This window comes from Scyliorhinus torazame, chromosome 5 (assembly GCF_047496885.1).
Source record: "Scyliorhinus torazame isolate Kashiwa2021f chromosome 5, sScyTor2.1, whole genome shotgun sequence".
NCBI lineage: Eukaryota > Metazoa > Chordata > Chondrichthyes > Carcharhiniformes > Scyliorhinidae > Scyliorhinus > Scyliorhinus torazame.
The window spans coordinates 167,055,939-167,079,879 of NC_092711.1; the positions used below are offsets into that span (position 1 = coordinate 167,055,939).

Here is a 23,941-nt window from a genome sequence, read left to right on the forward strand (position 1 = left end):
TGTGGGAGCTCAGTCATTGAGAGTGTTTAAAGCAGAGACTGACAGATTTCTAAATCCCAATAACACAAAGGGATATGGGGATAGTGTGGGGAAAAGGCATTGAAGTGGATGATCAGCCATGATTGTATTGAATGGTGGAGCAGGCTCGACGGGCTGAATGGCCAACTCCTGCTCCTCTGTTCCAATGATACAAAGATAGGTAGGAAAGTAAATTGTGAAGAGGACATAAGGAGGTTAAAAAGGCATATGTTAAATGAGTGTAATAAGATCTGCCAAATGGGGAACGTGGGAAAATGTGTGATTGTCCATGTTGGCCAGAAGAATAAAAAAGCTTATTATCTAAATGGTGAGAGATTGCAGAGCTCTGAGACTCAGAGGGATCTGGGTGTCCAAGAGCATGAATCACAGAAGGCGAGTATACAGGTACAGCAAGTAATTAGGAAAGCTAATAGAATGTTATTGTTTATTGTGAGGGGAATTGAATACAAAAGTAGGGAGGTTATGCTTCAGTTATACAGGACATTGGTGAGACCACATCTGGAGCACTGTGTACAGTATTGCTCTCATTTAAAGAATGATGTAAATGTGTTGGAAGCAGTTCAGAGAAGGTTTACTGGTCTCATACCTGGAATTGGAGGCTGGTCTTATGAGGAATGATTGGACAGGCTGGGCTTGTATCCGATGGAGTTTAGGTGACTTGATTGAACCGTATAAGATCCTGAGGGGCCTTGACAGGGTGGATGCGGAAAGGGTGTTTCCTCTTGTGGGAGAATCTAGAAATTGGAGTCACGTCAAAAGTAATAACTTGCCCATTTAAGGCTCATTTTTCTCTCAGAGGGTTGGGAGACTTTGGAACTCTCTTCCTCAAAGGGCAGTGGAAGCAGAGTCTTTGAATATTTTTAAGGCAGAGCTGGATAGATTCTTGAAAATCAAGGGGTGAAAGTTTATCAGGGGTAGGTGGGAATAAGACCACACTAAGACCATAAGGGATAGGAGTTGGCCATTCGGCCCTTCCAGCCTGCTCCACCTTTCAATAGAATCATATCTGAAACCAACATTCCTCACGTTCACTTTCCTGCCCTTTCCCCGTAATCCTCGGTTCCCTGACTGATCAAGAATCTATCTCAGCTGGGCAACACGGTGGCACAGTGGTTAGCACTGCTGCCTCACGGCACCGAGATCCCAAGTTCGATCCTGGCTCTGGGTCACTGTCCGTGTGGAGTTTGCCCATTCTCCCCGTGTTTGCATGGGTTTTGCCCCCACAACCCAAAGATGTGCAGGGTAGGTGGATTGGCCATGCTAAATTGCCCCTTAATTGAAAAAAAATGAATTGGCCACTCTAAATTTATATTAGAAGTAAAGAATTTTTTTTTTTACAAAAAGAATCAATCTCAGCCTTAAATATACACAAGGACTCTGCCCTCACAACTCTCAGTTCCAAAGACTTTCAGAAGAAATTCTTCCTCATTTCAGTCTTAAATCGGCTCTTCTTTGTTCTGAGCGATTTCTTCTGGTCCTAGACTCTCCCAAGAGGGGAATCATCCACTCAGCATCCCTCCATACCTGGGATCATCCTAGTGAAACTTCTCCAAACATCCTCCAATAAAATAATATCTTTCCTTAAATAAGGGGACCAAAACTGCTCTCAGTTCTCCAGATGTGGTCTCACCAGCACCTTGTACAGCTGCAGCAAGACTTCCCGACTCTTATACTCCAACCCCCTTGGAATCAGGGCCAACATTCCATTAGCCTTCCTGATTACCTGCTGCACCTGTCTGCTAGCTTTCTGTGTTTCGTGTACAAGTTCCCCCAAGTCCCTTTGTGTTGCAGCTTTCTGCAGTTTTTCTCCAGTTAAATAATACTGTTCTTTTGTTCTCCCTTCCAAAATGAACTTCACATTTTTCCACGTTATGCTCCATGTGGCAACATTTTGTCCACTTGCTTAACCTCTCAATATCTCTTTGCAAACTGTTTGTATCCCCCTCGCAACTTGCCTTTCCACCTATTTTTGTGTTGGCTCCAAATATGGGCACAGTACGTTCACTTCCTTCCTCCAAGTCATTAATATAAATTGTACACAGTTACGGTCCCAGCACTGATCCCTGTAGAACCCCACTGGTTACAGGTCACCAACCTGAAAAAGAACCCCTTATCCCCACTCGCTGTTTTCTGCTCATTAGCCAATTCTCTATCCAGGCCAACAACATGGGTTCTTATCTCATGACTTAACGTTTTGTGAGGTACCTTGTCAAAGGCCTTCTGGAAGGTTAAATACAACACATCTACTGGTCCCCCTCTATCCACTCTGGTTGAGACTTCCTCGAAACACTCTGATAAATTAGTCAGACACGGTTTCCCTTTCACAAAGCCATGCTGACTCTGCTTGATTAGATTATGATTTTCTCAATGTGCTGCTATTACTTCCTAATAATTGATTCCAACATTTTTTTCAACAATAAATGTTAGGCTGATCGTCGTATAGTGTCTCGTTTTTGCCTCCCTCCCATTCTGAATCGGCGGGTTGTCACATTGGCAGTTTTCCAATCCTCTGGTACTTCTCCAGAATCCAAGGATGTTTGGAACATTACAATCAATGCATCCACTATCTCTGTAGACATTTCTTTTAGGATCCGAGGATGCAGCCATCCAGGGGACATATCTTATCCCCATCGGTTTGTCCAATACAACTTCTCCAGTGATGGCATTTAATTGCTCCCTCCGTATTCTTTCGTATTATTGGAATATTCGATTTATCTTCCACCATAAAGGCTCATGCAAAATATCTGTTTAACTCCTCTGCCATTTCCTTGTTCCCCATAACTGACACAGTGGCATGGAGGCACATGGTGGTTAGCACTGTTGCTTCACAGCTCCAGGGACCTGGGTTCAATTCCCGGCTTGGGTCACTGTCTGTGAGGAGTTTGCACGTTCCCCCCAAATTGCGTGGGTTTCCTCCGGGTGCTCCGGTTTCCTCCCACAAGTCCCAAAAGACGTGCTTGTTAGGTGAATTGGACATTCTGAATTCTCCCTCTGTATACCCGAACAGGTGCCGGAGTGTGGCGACTAGGGGATTTTCACAGTAACTTCATTGCAGTGTTAATGTAAGTCTACTTGTGACAATAATAAAGATGATTATAATAAAGAATATTATTACGCTCTCCCAAGATTTATTTTCTAAGGGGCCTCTTTGGAGTTGAGGTGTCAATCAGATCAGCCGGGAACTTATTGAATGGTGGAGCAGGCTCGAGGGGCCAAGTGACCTACTCCTGTTCCTAATTTGTGTGTTATCACATCCTTTGTAGTAGATTGTAGCATTTTCCCTCCTACTGATGTCAGGCTAATGGGTCTGTGGTTCCCCGTTTTCTCTCTCCCTCCTTTAATAGTGAGGTGACATTTACCACCTTCCAATCTGCATGAACCATTCCAGAATCTATAGAATTTTGAAAGATGATCACCAATGTATCCACTATCTCTACAGCCACCTCTTTCAACACTCTGGGATGGAGAGCATCAGCTTTTGGGGATTTATTAACTTACAACAAATTTCTCCAGTATTACTTTTTCACTAATACTAATATCTTTCAGTTCCTCGTGCTCACTGGTTCTCTGGTGTTTTTCGGACAATTTCTGTATCTTCCTCCATGAAGACAACACACATTGTTTAGTTTCTCTGCCATTTCCTTATTCCCCATTATAAACTCTGTGCCTGGAATGGACCCACATTGGTCTTTGCTAATCTTTTCCTTTTCACATTCCTATAGGAGCTTTTCCAGTCAGTTTTTATGTTTATCCCCAGTTTGCTCTTATATTCTATTTTCTCTTTATCAGTTTCTTGGTCCTCCTTTGCTGAATTCGAAAACAAGTTCCCAATCCTCAGGCTCACTATTATTTGGGCCACTTTATGAGTCTCCTCCATTGATCTAATAGAATCTTTAACTTTTCTTGTTAGCCACGATAGCTTCATTTTGCTGTTTAATTTTTGCTTCTTAAAGGAATCTATATTTTATGTAAATAAAATGGGAGTGGTTGCCTGTCTATTGTCTATCGTCATACAAAGAACAACAAAGAACAAAGGACAGTACAGCACAGGAACAGGCCCTTCGGCCCACTAAGCCTGCTCGGATCATGATGTCTGACTAAACTAAAACGTTTTGTGCTTCCAGGGTCTGTATCTGTCTATTCCCATCCTATTCATTTATTCGTCAAGATGCCTCTTAAACGTCACTATCATACCTGCTTCCACCACTTCCTCCGGCAGCGAGTTCCAGGCACTCACCACCCTCTGTGTAAAAAGCTTCCCTCGCACATCTCCTCTAAACTTTGCCCCTCGCACCTTAAACCTATGTCACCTGGTAATTAACTTTTCCAACCTGGGAAAAAGCTTCTGACTATCCACTCTGTCCATGCCAGTCATAATTTTGTGAACTTTTATCAGGTCATCCCTCAACCTCTGTCGCTTGAGAGAAAACAATCCGAATTTATCGAACCTCTCCTCATAGCTAATACCCTCCAGGCCAGTCAACATCCTGGTAAACCTCCTCTGTACTCTCTCCAAAGCCTCCACATCCTTTTGGTAATGTGCTGACCAGAATTGTACGCAATATTCCACATGTGGCCTAACTAAGGTTCTGTACAGCTGCAGCTGACTTGCCAATTTTTACACTCAATGCCCCGACCAATGAAGACAAGCATGCCGTCTGCCTTCTTAGCTCCTTATCCACCTGCATTGCCACTTTCAGTGATATGTTTATTGTAATTTCCCAATCTACCACAGCCAACTTGCCCGTCATACCATGACAGTTTCCTTCTGCGAGAAACACCCAGATAAATTAGGCAAAAGAACCCTGTGACCACCATAGCCCATCTTAATGGCAACATGGCTGCTTTGGGAACTAAATATCTTTCAACGTGCAAACACCTTTTCATTCTGTGCTCCTCGTCAAACTTGGAACCAGGTAATCGCAACGAGGCTCAAAAATGGTCAGCCCACCGGAGGCAGAGGTGTTAGACCGGCCAGTCCAGCAGAAAGAAACCCTCCAATCATCACCATTCACCAGATGTCAGAATGAACAAAATGCAGTCCTGGATGTCAGTGAGAGCAGAAACAATAACAACGGAGCCAACATCTGTAATTTATTCTGAACCTGTTGGAGTCACAACAGGTGTGATGAATCACAAACCCCTCCCCACATTGAGAGCAGATGAATGGTCTCTCCCCAGAATTAACTTGCTATTGTCTCCGTAGTTGGGATGGATCATTGAATGTCTCCCCTGCTCAGAGCAGGTGAATGGCTTCTTCCAGGTGTGAACTCACTCGTGTTCCCGCAGGGTGTTGGATATCTGAATTTCTTCTCTCACTAAGAACAGGTTAACACCTTCTCCCCAGTGTGAACTCGCTGGTGTATCCGCAGGCTGGATAACTGAGTGAATCCCTTCTCACACAGAGAGCAGGTGAACGGCCTCTCCCCAGTGTGAACTCGCTGATGTATCCGCAGGCTCGATGAAGTAGCGAATCCTTTCTCACACTGAGAGCAGGCGAACGGCCTCTCCCCTGTGTGAACTCGCTGATGTATCCACAGGCTCGATGAAGTAGTGAATCCCTTCTCACACTGAGAGCAGATGAACGGCTTCTCCCCAGTGTGAACTCGCTGGTGTGTCTGCAGGCTGGATAACTGAGCGAATCCCTTCTCACACAGAGAGCAGCTGAATGGTCTCTCCCCAGTGTGAACTCGCTGATGTATCCGCAGGCTCGATGAAGTAGTGAATCCCTTCTCACACTGAGAGCAGATGAACGGCCTCTCCCCTGTGTGAACTCGCTGATGTATCCACAGGCTCGATGAAGTAGTGAATCCCTTCTCACACTGAGAGCAGGTGAACGGCCTCTCCCCAGTGTGAACTCGCTGGTGTGTCCACAGGTCGGATAATTGAGTGAATCCCTTCCCACACACAGAGCAAGTGAATGGCCTCTCCCCAGTGTGAATGCGTCGATGAATTTCCAGGTGAGATGGGGCCCTGAATCCCTTCCCACAGTCCCCACATTTCCACGGTTTCTCCAGGGTGCGGGTGTCCTCATGTTTCTCCAGGTTTGTCGATCAGCTGAAGCCTCGTCCACACACAGGGCATGTGTACAGTCTCTCCCCACTGTGAATGGTGTGAAGTTTTTTCAGGCTTTGTAACTGGTTCAAGCTCTTTCCACAGTCAGTGCTCTGGAACACTCTCACTCGGGTGTGTGTGTGTCTCGGTGCTTTTCCAGTTACACTGATGTTTAAAATGTTTTGATGCCGACAGAAAAGACAAACATTTCTCCTGCTAGATTCAAAGGCCGATGATATTCAGTTCCAAGGAATTGAGACACTCAGTCAGATTGAGACGTGAAGTTTGAGATTTCTGTCTGTAATTCCTCCTCTTCTAATATCCTGTAAAAACAATTTACAAAAGACATCACTGTCAGTACCGGTTAGAAATTCAGAACAGACAATTCTAGTTGCTAGAGAACATTCTTTCCTCTCTCATTCCCCAAAAGCTGTAAATCTCCTTCCCACACACTCTCCCTCCATTCTTACTTTGCTGTATCTAATATTCACCCTCCCAATTCGCCTGAAGGTGCTGATTCAGGCCGATTGACAGATCCATGGTCGCTGCTTCCTGTCCGAGGCACAGAGATGACAACAAATACGAGCTGCAGTTGGCCACCCGGCCCATCGAGCCTGCTCGTCTATTCTGTGGGATCATTGGCCGCTCGATGTCAGTGACATTCTCCGTGTTATTGACCAGAGGCTGAGTGTGCTGACTCAATATCTGTGAGCTCATGAGGTCGAGGTGTAAAACACCATGAAGAGGCCCAATGTTTCGGAGGAGAGAATCCTGAACGTTGAGCAAGATGCTTCCTCGGCAGAGGCAAGAATTTAATCCTTGGAAAACCGGCTGAGTGCTGTGGTGGACTTCTGGCGGACTTGGAGAACCGAGGGTCAGAGAAAGAACATCCGAGTCGTCGGCCTGCCAGAAGGTGTGGAGGGTAAGGCTCCGGTTAGGTTCTTCGAGGACCGGCTGCCACGTTTTCTCAAGCTGGATGTGAAGCCTGGGTGTTTCAAATTAGAAAGGGCATCGGATCCTGTCTTTGAGGTCAAGGGATAGTTTTCATCCCAGGCCTGTAATCATTCACTTCCACAACTTGAAAGATCACCAGAAGGTCCTGGAGACAGATAAGGTGAGGTGAGACCTGGCTCCCACCTCACCTTACAGTGAATTATGTTGCTTTATCCTGTGACCCTGAAAATTGTATCCGACAATTCCGTCAAGTCTTTCAATAATCCGACTACTGCCTTGGTCTTTGCTAAATCGGATGAGCAGCATGGTAGCATAAGTGGATAGCACTGTGGTTTCACAGCGCCAGGATCCCAGGTTTGATTCCCCGCTGGGTCACTGCCTGTGTGGAGTCTATACGTTCTCCCAGTGTCTGCGTGGGTTTCCTCTGGGTGCTTCGGTTTCCTCCCACAGTCCAAAGACGTGCAGGTGAGGTGGATTGGCCATGATAAATTGCCCTTAGTGACCAAAAAGGTTAGGATGGGTTATTGGGTTACAGGGATAGGATGGAAGTGAGGGCTAAAGTGGATCGGTGCAGACTCAATGGGCTGAATGGCCTCCTTCTGCACTGTATGTTCTATGTGCTAAACCCTTGAAGGGCAAGGATTGGAGTGATGATTTGCAGTTCAGACTAACTCAGGCTCTAATCCGAACTCTTTCCCTATCATGGTGCTGGTGTTGTTGCCTGAAATTGTTATCTTTTATCCTGTTGAATGGAGTTGTTATTCTGTGAGCACCGATTAAATGCCTTCTTCTTCTCCTCGAGTGTTCCAGGGACTCGTATTATCTTATCTCAGTCATGGTAGATGTGCCGTGTGCTTATTATCCATCATCTTTCTTCTATTATCCGAGCGTTAATCATGGCAGAACCGAGTGGTGCCATTGCCGAAAGGGTGGTTCCACTGTGCTAAAGTGGATTGGTCACACTAAATTGCGCCTTAGTGTCCAAGGTGTTCAGGTTAGGTGGCTTGACCATGATCAATGCACCGGGTTAAAAGAATAGGATGCGGAGTGGGCTTCAGTGAACTGTTCTTTGTGAGGCTGACTGCAGACTTGAGGGGTGAATGGCCTTCTGCATTCTTGGAGTTCTATGTCATCTATGTTGTGTTATTCATTTTCATTTGTATATGCTGTTAGTCTGTTTGTCATATTTTACAAACTGAATTGTTATCCTCTGATTTTAGATAATCTTACCCTTTCCCCACTCACTATTTTAACCTGTTAACTAGTTGTTCAGTTGATCTGGCATTTCATCTCGAGGCTCTGGTCCCTCAAATATCCTGTTCCAAATTAATTCTGCAATGTGTTGCTTGTATTTATGTTGGCAATATCTCTTGTTCCGCTCTGTGCTCAGTTCCCACCATTTTTTCTGTTACTCTGTTGCACTCATTGTTTAGAAATGATTTAAAAAATAACAATTTATTAAAAATCTGTCCACCTCATCCGTGAATTTATTCAATGACCCCCACACCCCACTGGTCCCTGTGGAAGAGAAACCAGAGACTAATAGCCCTCTGAGTGAAGAGATGACTGGAAAGATATAACATAGCTACAGTACAATATTACAAGGCTAGAAATAATAATAAATGTACTTCAATGTACTACAGAACCATAAACACTATATCTAATCTGTACCATATAACAACACGAGATGTGTCTCTATCCAACATTAATTTACTGTCTTCTTAAATGTCAGCCATCTCCTGGAAAAAAACAGCCCTTTAATTGTGAACAAATAAATGTGTCAAGCTGAGGGAGCAAAGGATGTCAATGTCTTTACGACGAGGCCTGGGCCTTTCCAGAGTCTGCACCCTCCCTGGATTCACTTCCTTTCCCTTCATTTGCTGCAAGTGACCAATTGAAGGTCAGAATGAGAAAAGAAATGGAAAGGGGGAGAAAAGAAAGTGTTTTACTCACAGATGTTGGAGGCTGGAGGACGTTTCAGTCTGTGTGAATCCCAATCTTCTTTCACATAAAGCCCGCGCTGATTGGAGGACCGGCGTCCTTCCGGTCCTAACTCTATCCATTAGCCAACACCTCACAGGAAGGTCAGGGGCTGGGCTTTCCTCCACACATGCGCAACTTCCCCTCACCCTTGGACATGCGCAGTACCTGATCACCCGCCCGTGCGGCGGATAGAGCGGGTTCCCCAGCGCGGGGGATTGTGGGAGCTACGGCCGACACTGTCCAAACTCCTGGGGTGAAAAGTGGAGGAGGCTTGGGCGGTTGTGTGCGAGCTTGGTGTCCGCCCCCGGGCCGATTCGAAAGGCAGGCCGCCTCTGGGAGCTTCCTGGATGGGGTGAAACAGCAACTCGGCGCCCATTGCTCCTGGTCCCCAAGGGAAGGGGAGAAGACCGGTTTCGGAGTACTGTGACCAGTCGTGTTTCAAGTCAGCGGTTGAGCTGCGGAGACGCTGCTTCAGACTGCGAGGTTTACTGTCGGCGGTTTTGAGTTCGCCCAATGGAGGACGAAGGAATGGAGGAAGGATGGCAGCTGGATAGGCTGCTGGAAGCGGCGGGTCGGAACCGTGGTGTAGATTGTCCGATGGGCGGCCCACGGCCTGCAGCCCGGGGTGGGTTGCTGCCGTTCCTGGGGTCTCCGGGGGTTCGGCCCCCCTGGACGCCCTGTGGGCGGTTGGGACTGACTCTGGGACTTTCTTCCCCGTTGTCGACTGTTGCCAACATTGGAGCGACTCTGGCCGCTGCCATTGGAGGACTTTGAGGACATGTTGTTCCTTGTGAAATTTTGGCAGGAGCGCCGGGGTCATGATGTGGAACGTGCAAAATTAATGGACTCTTTTTACAGACTTTATTTTTTATTTCTTATGTGTGCTGAGGGATTTGTTTTCTTGTTTTCTTTGCTTTCGTTTTATTTCGTAGCCTATGACATTTAACTCACTTCGGTTTCTCCGAAATGGTATTTAGTATTAGTGGTGGAACGCTAGTTGATGCGAAACTGCTCTCCCTCCGAATGGTCCCGTGCCTTTGGGCGGGGTCCAGGAGGGGGGAACCCTCTCTCCTCCGCCGCGCCTGGGTCTGGCTCTCCGGAGGTCTGTGCTCTTAGCGAGGAGGGGCCTTTCCTCCGGAGTGTCGGCTGCAGGGCGGGGTGAACGGGGGTGGGTGAGCAGGGATTAGTGTTCGGTGATTGATTCTATCCTGTTAAATCTTTTCTGGGGTGAATTGAGGCCTGGTGCCTGATGATTGGGTTTTTGATATGATACTGTTAAAATGAATCGAGGCCCTGTGGGTCATATTTGTTTCCGAAGCGGCCGTATTGTATCGGGGCCTTGTGCCTCGCGACTGCTTGTCTTGTGTTTAGAGGTCGTCACCTTGAAATGTACTTGTGTTTTGTGGATTGTATTTTTGGTTTTTGTTTCATCTCTTTTGAAGCGGTCGTATGGTTCCGAGGCCTTGTGCCTCGCGACTGCTTGTTTTATGTGTTTAGAGATCGTTACCTCGAAATGTATTTGTGTCTTGTGGTTCTTTGTTCCTTTTTTCTTTGGAATGGTCGTTGGGTTTCGAGGCCTTGTGCCTCACGACTGTTCGTGTTATGTGACTGTTCGATTGTTACTTGAACTATGCGTAGGGCCTGTGCCTTGCGGCTGGTTGTGATAAGTGACTGGCTAATTGGTATCTGGAAACGTATTTCGGCCCTGTGCCTTGCAGCTGTTTGTGTTCAATGACTGTTACAACGTTACTGTGAAATGTAATTGGGCCTTGTGCCTTGCAGCTGTTTCGTGTTCAGTGACTGTTTAATTGTCAATTTGAAGTGTGTTCAATCGTCAATTTGAAGTGTAATGAGGCCTGGAGCCTTGTAAATTGGTTTCTGTAATAATTGTGACGACAATAAAAGAGTTACTCACAGATGTTGGAGACAGGAGGGATTTTCAGTCTGTGTGAAGCCCCAGGTTTCCTCATTGTCCAGCTTCCGCATTCAGACAACGGGGGAGCGAATTGGATGGTGGAAGAGGGTCCTTCCGGTTCACCAACTCTTACCATTGTTCAACAACCTTCCGGTGCACGCATCGGAATCCGCGATGACGTCCCAGGGTTCCAGTGCGCAGCAGCTCCGCCCCACTCATTGTTCCCCCTCCTCGAGACAAGGTTTCCAGGCAACCGGCTGACAGCTCCGGCCAGAGCGAGAAGCCTCTGGGTGATTTCCCCTCCCCCCGCACGGGGCTGCGCATGTCCAAAAGAGGAGAGGCTGCGCATGTGCAACGGAAAACCCACTCCCTGACCTTCCTGCTGAGGTATTGACCAATGGGAAGAGTTAGGACCAGAAGGATTCTTGTCCTCTAGCCAATCAACGCGAGGTTTGTGTGAATGAGGATTGAGCATCACACAGATTCAAACTTCCTCCTGTCTCCAGCATCTGGGAGTAAAACACTTTCTTTTCTCCCCCTTTCCATTTCTTTTCTCCCCCTTTCCATTTCTTTTCTCGTTCTCACCTTCAATTGGTGATTTGCAGCATCTGAAGGGAAAGGAAGTGAATCCAGGGAGGGTGTAGACTCTGGAAAGGTTGGCTCAGATCTCTCTCTCTAACACATTGACACCCTTTGCTCCCTCAGTTTGACACATTTATTTGTCTGGCTAAAAGAATGGTCTCTTTCATAATATCCACAATCCCACTATCCCCTGACGCTCTCAGTCCATCGCCAATGGTTCTTTTGCCAGGGCAAACAGCAGCGGGGAGAGTGGGCACCCTTGCCTCGTCCCCCACTGCAGCCTGAAATAATCTGAACTCACCCGGTTCGTCCGTATAAATGCCACCAGTGCCTGGTATAACAACGAGACCCAGTCCACAAAACCTCCCCAAATCCAAACCGCACCAGGACCTCCCACAAATAGTCCCACTGCACTCGATCAAAGGCCTTCTCTGCATCCAGTGCGACCACCACCTCGACCTCTCGTCCCTCTGGAGGTATCATGATCAGATTGAGTAGCCTCCTGATGTTGGCCGCCAAATGCCTCCCCTTCACAAACCCCGTCTCGTCCTCCCCTATCACCCCTGGTACACAATCCTCTACTCTCGAGGCCAAGATCTGAGCCAACATTTAGCAGGGAGATCGGTCTCGGTGACCCACATTGTTCCGGGTACTTTTCCCACTTCAAAATGAGGGAGAACGAAGCCTGCGACAATGTCGGGGGTGCACTCCCAGCTCCCTTGCCTCGTTAAATACCCTTACCAGCAGCGGCCCCAATACCCCCCCCCCCCCGAGAATTTCTTAGAAAATTCCACTAGGTACCCGTCTGGACCCTTGCCCAATTGCATTGCCTCCAGCCCCTCCACCGCTTCTACCAGCACAATTGGGTCCCCAGGGCCTCCACCAGTTCCTCATCCACCTTTGGGAACGCCAACCCCTCTATAAACCGCCTCATCCCCGGCTGGGGGTTCCGACTCATACAGCTTGCTATAAAAGTGCCTAAACACCCCATTCACCCCCGCCGGGTCCAAGACCATATTCCCTCCCGTGTCCTTCACTTTCCCGATCTCCCTCGCAGCCTCCTGTTTCCTCAACTGGTGCAGTAGCATCCTGCTCACATTCTCCCCGTACTCATACACCGCCCCTCTCGCCCTTATCAACTGTCCCATCGCCACTGTTCTGTTCCAGGAACAGGGTCACTTACTGATTAAAGGGACAGGATCTCTGTTCTGTACCAGGGACAGGGTCTCTCTGATTAAAGGGACAAGGTCTCTGTTCTGTTCCAGGGACAGGGTCTCTCTCTGATTAAAGGGACAGGATCTCTGTTCTGGCGAGGGTGTGGCCAGGGGGGGGGCGACAGCCCTGGCCATTTATTTTGTGGAGGCAGACAGCGTTTCGTGGTGTGGCTGCCAACCCCTCACCGGTCGCAGCATCGGGGAGGGGGCTGCGCCAATTGTTTTCCATGTAAAACGCCACAGATCCTCCGCACTTAGCCTCGGAATTGGAAAATTTGGCCCAGGATCTCGCACTGATTAAAGGGACATGGGGCGGGATTCTCCGCTTGCCGACGGCGATTTTGTAATCAGCGATCAGGCAGAGAATTCGTTTCTCAGGCCGAATCGGGGCTGGCGCCTGTTTTTGGGCGCTCCGCACCTTCCAAAACGGCGTCATCGAGGAGTAAGCCACATGCCATTGGGACGGCCTCAGGACATTAACTGAAGGCCCTCCCCCGATGCTCCGCTCCCGACGGGCCAAATTCCCGACCGCGCAGTTGACGTGTGCGCCCAGCCGTGTGGCAACCTGTGTGGCGGCTGCGGACTGTGTCCAGCGGCTCCACAGTCGTCGCGGGGGGGGGGGGGGGGGGGAGAGCCTTGCTGCTGGCCAGTGGGGGCTTCGGTGAGAGCTGGGGGGACTGGTGGCCCAGGGAGGTCCAGAGGGGCCACTATCTGTCAGGTTAGGTCCGCGCGCGGCCGACATGTTGTACAGCGCGACTGCTGCAGGTCGTCGCCATGCGCATGTGCGGCCACAGACCCGGCCATTCTCTGGCCGTTTATTTTGTGGAGGCCGTGCGTTTTACATGGCGCGGCTGCGAGCCCCTCTCCGGTCAGAGGATCGGTGCTGGGGCCTCACCCATTTTTCCCATGGAGAATGTTTCAATTCTCTGTGAATACCTAGCACAGCAAACGCAAGGTAAGAAGAAATAAAGAGGTTGGTTTATTTTTACACACACGGGGTGAGAGGGGTTTCCCAACATCCATCCATCCACTTTTGCACTCGTACAATAAACGGGGAATGAGGAAAAAGGAAGAGGGTTCCGGGAATGACCACAATAAAATACAAGTTATTGTTTTCCATGTGTCCAGAATCCAAAGTCTAATGGAATGTTCCTTCGGAGGGAGGTTTACTGTTATGGGAGATCTGTCTTTCCAGCAGTGAGACTTCCACGATGGGGGAAGACACAGAGAGTGAGTCAGTCTGGGAGGAACAAGAGCCAATGTTTCAGCCATTTGCAGGTTTTTTAATTTATATTATTATTGAAGTTTTTCCATTTTAACAAATATCCAACAAAAGCTCAGGATCGGTGCAGCACAGCAGAAATGTCTCAGCAATACAGAAATACAGGAGAGGACAGAAGGACGACAATACAGATGGACCAGTGTAATCATTAAACTTGGTGCCTCCGTATGTACCAATGGATAAAAGGGAGAGGAGAAAAAGGCCATGAAAACATGGTGAAACGGTGCACACCCTCCCACGTAGCGAGTGCTCGCACCGCCCACCAGAATTCAGGATAAGATCACGGCGTCAGGTTCGGGCGGGCGTCAGAACACATCTCCCCCAGCTCCAGTCATACCAGAGACATCAATAACATCTTTATGTTCCCTTCTCAGATACAAGACCTGTCTATACCTTAGCAGGAACCAGGCAACGATTCTTTAACCCCAAAATAACACACATAAATTTCAGAAATAAAATCAACAAGGACACTCGTCCTAAAAGGACGCAATAAAACCCCAACTCCAGCACAGCACAGAACAATCACTCAACACAATTACACAGAGAAGACCAGCAAATATTCACACAATTGGTTCAAATTCTAATCAATGCAGCTTCCAAGAGAATTTAAAAAAGTACTACCAAAAGCAAAGGGTCTCAGGATAACAAGGAACAAGATACAGCCCTGAGCACACGGTCCCCTGGTGCACGCTCCTCACCACAAGACAAAAAAGGGACAAAGTTGCACATTTAAAACCTCACTCAGCCTCTCAGCACAACACCCCGGCCAAGAAGGAACCTCTCAAGCAAAAGGGGGCAACAGGAAAGCGACCACAGTACAAGACCTGGCCCGGCCCTGTACACAGAAGTCAGGAAAGCAAGGATAGCCACACTGTGCCAGGACACCCAACCTCACTCCTCTCTCACCACATCCGAGGGCAGCGCACACAAGAAGATTCATGCCATCCACCACCAAGGAGATTCCACCCATAAGGAGAGGAAGATTTGTCGAGACACCCAACAACTGGGCATCTCTGGAGGGATGCGTCCTCCATCCCCGCACACGGCAAAGGCACCCCCCACCCCCACCGAGATACAATGTACCAAATCGGGGCCTACATCAGTACGCTACCTCCCCAAGGAAAAGTAACCCCAAAGGAGAGGAACATCAGGATTAGCCAAAGGATGGCAGACAAGAACCAGCACCATATGTGATAAGTCGATTGTCATCTATATTACCATCTGTATGGAAATAATAATACATGTATAATTGTTGTAGTTCCAGCATCCGACCTCCAGGTGGTGTGAGTATGTAGACACGTGACCCGGACACACCATGTGTTCCAGGAGAAGCTGTGGTGAGGAGTTTGCAGCAGTCGCATATTAGACTAGCCCTGTAGTATCTTAGTGTAAGTTAGTGTTAGACCATTATTTCCAACTGTATTAATCTTAGACATTTTAGTAATTTGTTAGTGTGTTAGTAATAAATAACTATGTTTATGAAACAAAGTCTAATGTTCTTTATTCACACGACAATATAAAGATTCAACATCTGCCCAATCAAAGAACATTGCACCGTGCACCGTCACAAAAAGGATACTCGGGGCAGAGCTGCGTAGCCTCATTGGCATCAAAACACTGTCTCCCCACAGGAGACCCTGCTTCGACAAGGAGGGCATTCAGGAAGTCACTATATAATCCCACTTGGAGCAGGGTGCCTATCTCCCCCCTCAGCCTCACCCTCAGACCCAATGAGGGCTCAAACATCATTGATCCACAACACTCAGACTCTCACTCAAACTCTCCAACCCACAGGTTACTACCTCCCCAGTGGAACCTATCCCGAGAGGATTGATTGATGATTTGATTGATTGGTTTTATTGTTACGTGCACCGAGATACAGGGACAAGTATTGCTCTGCGTACAGTCCATACAAATCGTTCCATCCATGAAAAACAAAACATAGGACATACATAAATACACAATGTAAATGCATAGACACAGGCATCGGGTGAAGCATACGGAGCGCAGTACTACTCAGTGGAGAAGGTGTGTGAAGAGATCAGTTCAGTCTATAAGAGAGTTATTTAGGAGTCTAGTAACAGCAGGGAAGAAGCTGTTTTTTTATCTGTTAGTGCGTGTTCTCAGACTTTTGTATCTCACTGCCCGATAGAAGAGGTTTGATGAGAGAATAACCCGGATGGGAGGGGTCTTTGATTATGCTGCCCGCTTTCCCAAGGCAGTGGGAGGTGTAGACAGAGTCAGTGGTTGGGAGGCGGGTTCGCGTGATGGACTGGGCTGTGTTCACGACTCTCTGTAGTTTCTAATGGTCTTGCCCCGAGCAGTTGCCATACCAGGCTGTGGAGGAGGACCACAGGAGGAGCAGACTAGGGGCCTCCAAAGGGGACAACACAGGGAGGGAAACTCACTCCACCACCCAACAGACCCTCCGCCCGACCCAATAAACAGAGTTACTTCTGCCCTGCCCGAGCCGATCAAGTGACCACTGCCATTCCCAGGCAGCCAAGAGAATATTGAAGAAGACAAGTGGAACAAGGATTAACTGACCACACCCAGTTCCTCGTGCTCACTAGTCCCCTTGGTTCTCTTGTGTTTTGGGTCGATTTCTGTGTCTTCCTCTGTGAAGACAGATACACATTGTTTAGTTTCTCTGACATTTCCTTATTCCCCGTTATAAACTCTCCTCTCAGCCTGGAACGGACTCACATTGGTCTTTACTAATCTATTTCTTTTCACATTCTTATAGGAGCTTTTCAAGTCGGTATTTTGTTTCTCGTCAGTTTGATCCCATATTCTATTTTCTCTTTCACAATTTATTGGTCCTCCTTTGCTGAATTCTAAATCAATCACCAATCGACAGGCGTACGGTTATTTTGGCCTCTTTATGAGCCTCTTCCTTTGATCTAATGGAATCCTTAAATTTTCTCGTTAGCCACAGTTGCATCACTTTTCCTGTGGCTGTTTGTTCCTTAAAGGAGTCTACATTTGATGTCAACATGTAATAATACCTTAAAAATTAGTGATTGCCTGTCTAATGTCATATCTATTGTTGTAATGTCCCATTCTACCACAAACAACATGCCTTTCAAACCTCGACAGTTTTCTTTGTGAAAAACACGTGGATAAATTAAACAAAGGAACCATGTAACCACCATAGCCCATCTTCATGGCAACGTGGCATGCTTTCAGAGGTTCCAAACACAAATGGGAACTAAATATCTTCCAACCACTGTTGCTATATTTACTTGCTATAAATATGGCAGCTAATAAGGTTGCCCTTCTTAATCTCGATATGAATAGGATATGCTTTCAGTCGCCAGGTATCAAATGATACCGCCACAAGGTTCAATCGGATATCGATCAAAGACCCAAACAACCAGTTCGTTAGTTCAAGATCAATAATACTTTATTTACACACAAGATTAACTTACACATGTAACATAAACACTACGAGCTAAATTACACCTATCACTATGACAACCTGTACTTAACTTCTGGCACCCGGCTTAGGTCAGAGGAACAGTGGCCTTTGTTCGAATCTGGATCTGCTGGGTCTGGAGAAGTAACTGTGGTTCAGCTCGGCTCATCCGCATGGTAGCGAGCGTTGAACTTGAACTTGCTTCTGGTCGTGGTGCTGCAGATGGAGTCAGACGTTGCCGGAGCGCCAGGTCCAAAAGAGACCGAACACATGGCAGTGTCTCTCTTTATCCTTGGGGGGTTTCGCACTCTATTGGGCGGTCCTCAGGTTTGGACCCAATAATTCGTCAGTCCTCGATCACTGCCTTCGAGCCGAGCCAATAAAGGGGAGGGTGCCTTGATGGCTGGACGGGTCCTGAGCGGTCATTGACCTTGGCTGTTTATGCTTCCTGAGTAAAGGGAGTGGCGCCGATGTGTCTGGAATTGTATCGGATACCCGAGTACCAGTCCTTTGTCTTAGGGAAATGGGTCATTAGCGTGCAAATCGGCTGGGGGTTTCGATCCTGTCTGGTTCTGCTTACAAATATACATTTAGGCTCTGAGCCTGCCTGAATCTTACATTGGCCATATTTACCTTGAGGCTTTGCAAATGTCCATGTGTCTTTGTAAGTGGCCATCCCAGGTGGCTACACCACCAAACACCCTTTCGCTCGGTGATCCTCGTGAAAGTTGAAGCCAGGAATTCACAACATGGCTCAATGATCATCAGCCCACTGGAGGCAAATTTGTGAGACCAACCAGTCCAGCAGGAAGATACCCTCCGCCCATCCCTATTGATCAACTGACAGAATTAACAAAATGCAGCCCTGGATGCAATTGAGAGCAGAACAGCAGAATCCAACCCCTGTAATCAATTGTGAACTTGGTGTGTGAGCATGTGCGATGAAACACAAAATCTCTCCCACACTGAGAGCAGGTGAACGGCCTCTCCCCAGTGAGAACTCGGCAGTGTCTCCATAGTTGGGATGGATCACTGAATATCTCACCTACTCAGAGCAGGTGAACGGCCTCTCCCCAGTGTGAACTCGCTGGTGTGTCCGCAGGGTGGGTAACCGAGAGAATTCTTTCCCACACTGAGAGCAGGTGAATGGCCTCTCCCCAGTGTGAACTCGCTGGTGGCTCCGCAGGTGGGATAACTGAGCGAATCCCTTCCCACACTGAGAGCAGGTGAACGGCTTCTCCCCAGTGTGAACTCGCTCATGTCTCTGCAGGCTGGATAACTGAGTGAATCCCTTCCCACACTGAGAGCAGGTGAACGGCCTCTCCCCAGTGTGAATTCGCTGATGTCTCTGCAGGCTGGATAACTCAGTGAATCCCTTCCCACATTGAGAGCAGGTGAACGGCCTCTCCCCAGTGTCAACTTGCAGATGTTTCTGCAGGGCAGATGAACGTTTGAATCTCTTCCCACACTGAGGGCAAGTGAACGGTCTCTCCCCAGCATGAACTCTCTGGTGTGTCCGCAGTTGGGGCAACTGAGTGAATCCCTTCCCACACTGAGAACAGGTGAATGGCTTCTCCCCAGTGTGAACTCTCTGGTGTGCCTGCAGGGTAGATGAATGACTGAATCCCTTCCCACACTGAGAGCAGTATAATGGCCACTCCCCAGTGTGAACTCTCTGGTGTGACTGCAGGATGGATAACCGAGTGAATCTCTTCCCACACTGAGAGCAGGTGAACGGTCTCTCCCCAGTGTGAACTCGCCGATGTCTCTGCAGGTCAGAGAATTGAGTGAATCCTTTTCCACACGGAGAGCAGGTGAATGGCCTTTCCCCAGTGTGAATGCGCCGATGAATTTCCAGCACAGACGGTGCTGTGAATCCCTTCCCACAGTCCTCACATTTCCATGGTTTCTCCATGTTTTTGGTCTCCTCGTGTCTGTCCAGTTCGGACAATCAGTTGAGGCGTCGTCCACACACAGAACACGTGTAGGGTCTCTTCCCGCTGTGAATGGTGCGATGTTTTTTCAGGCTGTATAACTGGTTAAAGCTCTTTCCACAGTCAGTGCTCTGGAACACTCTCACTCGGGTGTGTGTGTCTCGGTGTTTTTCCAGTCACACTGATGTTTAAAATCTTTGAAGATGACTGATGAGGCAAACATTTCTCCTTTAGATTCGAAGGCCAATGATATTCAGGTCCCAAGGAATTGAGTGACTGTCAGATCCAGACGACATGTATTAGATTTCTGTCTGTAATTTGTCCTCTTTGAATCTCCTGTTAAAACAATTTACAAAAGAGTAAGTACAGGATAGAAATTCAGAACAAACAATTCTAGTTTCTCTGGAACTTTCTTTTCTCTTGCATTCCGCAACATCTGTAAATATCCATCCCACACACTCTCCCTCCATTCACTGTATCTAATATTCACCTTCCCAATTCTCCTGAAGGTGCTGATTCAGGCTGATTGACAGATCCATGCTCATTGCTTCCTGCCCTGGACACAGGGACCATAACACATCAGAGCTGCAGTCGGCCATTCGAACCTGCTCAACCATTCAATGAGAGCATTGGCCGATCTACCTCAGCACCATTTTCCCGCACTGTCCCCCATATCCCTCGATAACTTCACTCCCTTGAAACGTTAGCAACCTCTGTCTTGAAAATACTTGATGACTGAGGTTCCACAGTCCTCTGGGGTAGAGAATTCCAAATGCTGACAGGGGGAGTGAGGGGAAGCTGTGTTTGGTGGTGGAATCTTGCTGGAGTTGGCAGAACTGGCGGAGGATGATTTCTTCAATGCGGAGGCTGGTGGGGTGAAAAGTGAGGACAGTGGGGATTCAGTGGTTCTGGGAGGGAGGAGCGAGGGGGAGGGCAGAGGTGTGGGAGATGGGTCGGACACGGGTGAGAGCCCCGTTGACCATAGTGGGTGGGAAGCCATGGTTAAGGAAGAATGAAGACATGTCAGCAGCACCGTTTTGGAAAATGGCATCATCGGAACAGATGTGACGGAGGTGAAGGAACTGAGGGAATAGGATGGAGTCCTTGCAGGATGTGGGACATGAAGTGCTGGAGTCGACGTAGCTGTGGGAGTCGGTAGGTTTGTGATGGATATTAGTGGACAGTCTATCTCAGAAATTGAAATAGAAAGGTCAAGGAAGGAAAGGGAAGTGTTGGAGACAGACCATGTGGAGGTGATAGAGGGGTGCAAACCGAAGCAAAATGAATATATTTTTCCAGGCTTTGCAGAACACCTCCGGTCCATCCGCAAGCAGTTCCCAGACCTTCCTGTTGCTTGCCATTTCAACTCACCGCCCTGCTCTCAGTCCTGATTCACATAAAAGCCAGTGGGGAAATGAGGAAGATGAAACTTGATCCAGAATGCACTGACTGACAGGCTGGTGGAAGCAGATTCAACACAGGGAGTTGGATAATTAGAAAGGGACTAGTTTTCAGGGTTCATGGGGAAAGGGCATGATAGTGGGACAAAATGAGTACTTCTTTCAAAGAGCCAGCACAGGCACGATGGGCCGAATGGCCTGTGTGGTGAGATTCTGTGATCAAAGATAAATAAATGTGTGTCCGCAATATGTACAGTGATGTCAATAATGTCTGGAATTCCCTTTTCCCCGTTTCAGTTGTCTCCCTTTCCTTCCAATTTGATTTTAGACAAGGAGAACAGAAGCAAATGGCTTTCAGTACATTGAGCAGCCCCGATGTCTATTCTCAGCCAGCGTCACACAGAGGGACAAGGTGTGGATTCTCAGACCAGCGAGTCAAGACAGCCTCTTTAAATGGGCAGTTCCCACAATGTATTCAGTGACCACCCTGGGCGCTCCTGCCCTCCCCATCAGCTGGCTCGTGCCAGGGACCCGGGACCGATTCCCAGCTTGAGTCAGTGTCTGTGCAGAGTCTGCACATTCTCCCAGTGACTGCATGGGTTTCCTCCGGGTGCTCCAGTTTCCTCCCACAAGTCCCGAAAGACGTGCTTGTTATGTGAATTCGACATTCTGAATTCTCCCTCATTGTACCCGAACAGGTGCCGTAGTGTGGCGATTACGGTAATTTTATTGCAGTGATAATGGAAGCCTACTTGTGACACTAATAAAGATTTTTATTATTAGGTGGGATGAAGTATTGAATCTCTTCCCACAGTCAGAGCAGGCAAACGGCCTCTCGTCAGTATGAACTCGCTGGTGTGGCCACAGGCTGGATGGAACACTGAATCCTTTCCCACACAGAGCAGCAGAATGGTCACACCCTGGTGTGACTGTGTCAATGGGTTTCCACTGTAGATGGACAGCGAAACCTCGCTGGTGTCTCCGCAGTGTGGATGACCTTCTAAACTTCTTTGTGCAGTGAGAGCAGCTAAACGGTCTCTCCCCAGTGTGAATGCACTGGTGCATTTCCATCATTTCTCCATGGTGCGGGTGTGTCCTGCTGTCTCTCAAGGTTAGACAATCAGTTGAAGACTCACACAGAATACGTGTACGGTCTCTGCCCGCTGTGAATGGTGCAATGCTTTTTCAGGTTCTTTCCACAAGTCAGTGAACTGGAACACTCTCACTCGGGTGTGTGTCTCGGTCTCTTCCAGTCACACTGATGTTTTAAACCTTTTGAAGCAGACGGAACAATCAAACATTGGTCCTCCTGGATTTAAAAGCCGTTGATATTCAATGAATTGAGTAACGGTCAGATTTTGATATGACATTTTAAAAAAAATTTAGAGTACCCACTTCAGGGGGCAGCACGGTAGCATTGTGGATAGCACAATTGCTTCACAGCTCCAGGGTCCCAGGGTCGATTCCGGCTTGGGTCACTGTCTGTGCGGAGTCTGCACATCCTCCCCGTGTGTGCGTGGGTTTCCTCCGGGTGCTCCGGTTTCCTCCCACAGTCCAAAGATGTGCAGGTTAGGTGGATTGGCCATGATAAATTGCCCTTAGTGTTGGGTGGGATTACTAGGTTATGGGGATAGGGTGGAGGTGTTGACCTTGGGTAGGGTGCTCTTTCCAAGAGCCGGTGCAGACTCGATGGGCCGAATGGCCTCCTTCTGAACAGTAAATTCTATGAATTCATTTTTTCCAATTAAGGGGCAATTTAGCATGGTCAATCCACCTACCCTGCACATATTACATAGTTTACATAGTTTACATAGAATTTACAGTGCAGAAGGAGGCCATTTGGCCCATCGAGTCTGCACCGGCTCCCGGAAAGAGCACCCCACCCCCACAACCCAGCAACCCCACCCAACACTAAGGGCAATTTTGGACACTAAGGGCAATTTATCACGGCCAATCCACCTAACTTGCACATCTTTGGACTGTGGGAGGAAACCGGAGCACCCGGAGGAAACCCACGCACACACGGGGAGGACGTGCAGACTCCGCACAGACAGTGACCCAGCCAGGAATCGAACCTGGGACCCTGGAGCTGTGAAGCAATTGTGCTAATCACTATGCTACCGTGCTGCCGAACATCTTTGGGTTGTGGGGGCGAAACCCACGCAAATACGGGGAGATTCTGCAAACTCCACACAGACAGTGACCCAGAGCTGGGATCGAACCTGGGACCTCGGCACTGTGAGGCAGCAATGCTAACCACTGTGCCACCGTGCTGCCCACTGAAGTTTATATTATTTTAAAATATTTTTATTCAGGTTTTCAAAATTTTATCATTTGTACAACAAAAAAACAGACCCAAACCCCAACGCCTCTCACCCCAACCTCCAAACTGCCCTCCTGCTCTTTGACGGTCACCAGATCCCCAAAATATAACACAATATGTGGACTTGATTGGCTGAACCCCTCCCACACCGCTCACAGCTATCCCCCCACCCCCTTGTACAACCGGCCCATCCTCACCTTCATTACACCCTGTGCACAACTTTCAACTGAATCAACCCCAGCCTCACACACGACATGGAGGTGTTAACCCTCCGCAGCACCTCACACCATAGTCCTCCCTCCAACACCATCCCAAACTCTTCCTCCCACTTGGCCTTAATCCTTTCCATGGACACCCCGTCCTCCTCCATAATCCTACCATCGATCGCCAAAACAACCCACCCCCCACTGACAACACGAGGGGTACGGTGCCAAATTCCGCACTTGCACGGGCCTGCCATCGACAAGGGGGAAAAGAGATGGAAAGGGGATAAAAGAAAGTGTTTTACTCAGAGATTGGACAGAGGAGGAAGTTTCAGTCTGTGTGAACGTCAATCTTCATTCAGAGACAGAGGAGCAGCAGCTTCCTGGGGAATCTCTCGGCAGCCATCACCACAAATTCCGCACTCTGATTGGCAGGAAGACCCGTGCCCTTCCGATCTTCCTCGGATTCCCATTGGTCTCTGATGGCGCCAGATGGGCCGGGAACAAGCCCACGTGGAGCAGGAAAGTCTCCTCCCTCCGGGTAGAGGAGCTGCTGTCCAATCCGCAGCATCGTGTTTCTGTGACCATTGATATTGCCCCAATAGGAGGCTGAGCTGGGTACGTCCCTCTGAGTCATCAT

General features: G+C 48.3%; 1 protein-coding gene across 1 annotated transcript; it reads right to left on the reverse strand.

The window, feature by feature from the left end:
- Positions 1–2,993: 2,993 nt before the first annotated feature.
- On the reverse strand, positions 2,994–23,855 carry LOC140418025 (uncharacterized). The gene is made up of 3 exons (XM_072501455.1): positions 23,607–23,855; positions 18,490–19,711; positions 2,994–6,092 (listed from the first exon to the last, which is right to left on the reverse strand). The coding sequence occupies exons 2-3, from the start codon at positions 19,354–19,356 to the stop codon at positions 5,358–5,360; spliced, it is 1,602 nt and encodes a 533-aa protein (XP_072357556.1). The 5' UTR covers positions 19,357–19,711; positions 23,607–23,855; the 3' UTR covers positions 2,994–5,357.
- Between the last annotated feature and the right edge of the window lie 86 nt (positions 23,856–23,941).

What these genes read in the sequence shown, in the direction of transcription:
- LOC140418025 (XM_072501455.1), bottom strand. Translation starts at nt 19,356, where the DNA reads ATGGAGAAACCATGGAAATGTGAGGACTGTGGGAAGGGATTCACAGCA. An exon ending in GGCCGTTCACCTGCTCTGAG is followed by an intron (nt 6,093 to 18,489) that starts TAGGTGAGATAT and finishes GGCTTCAGCTGA; the next exon opens with TCGACAAACCTGGAGAAACA.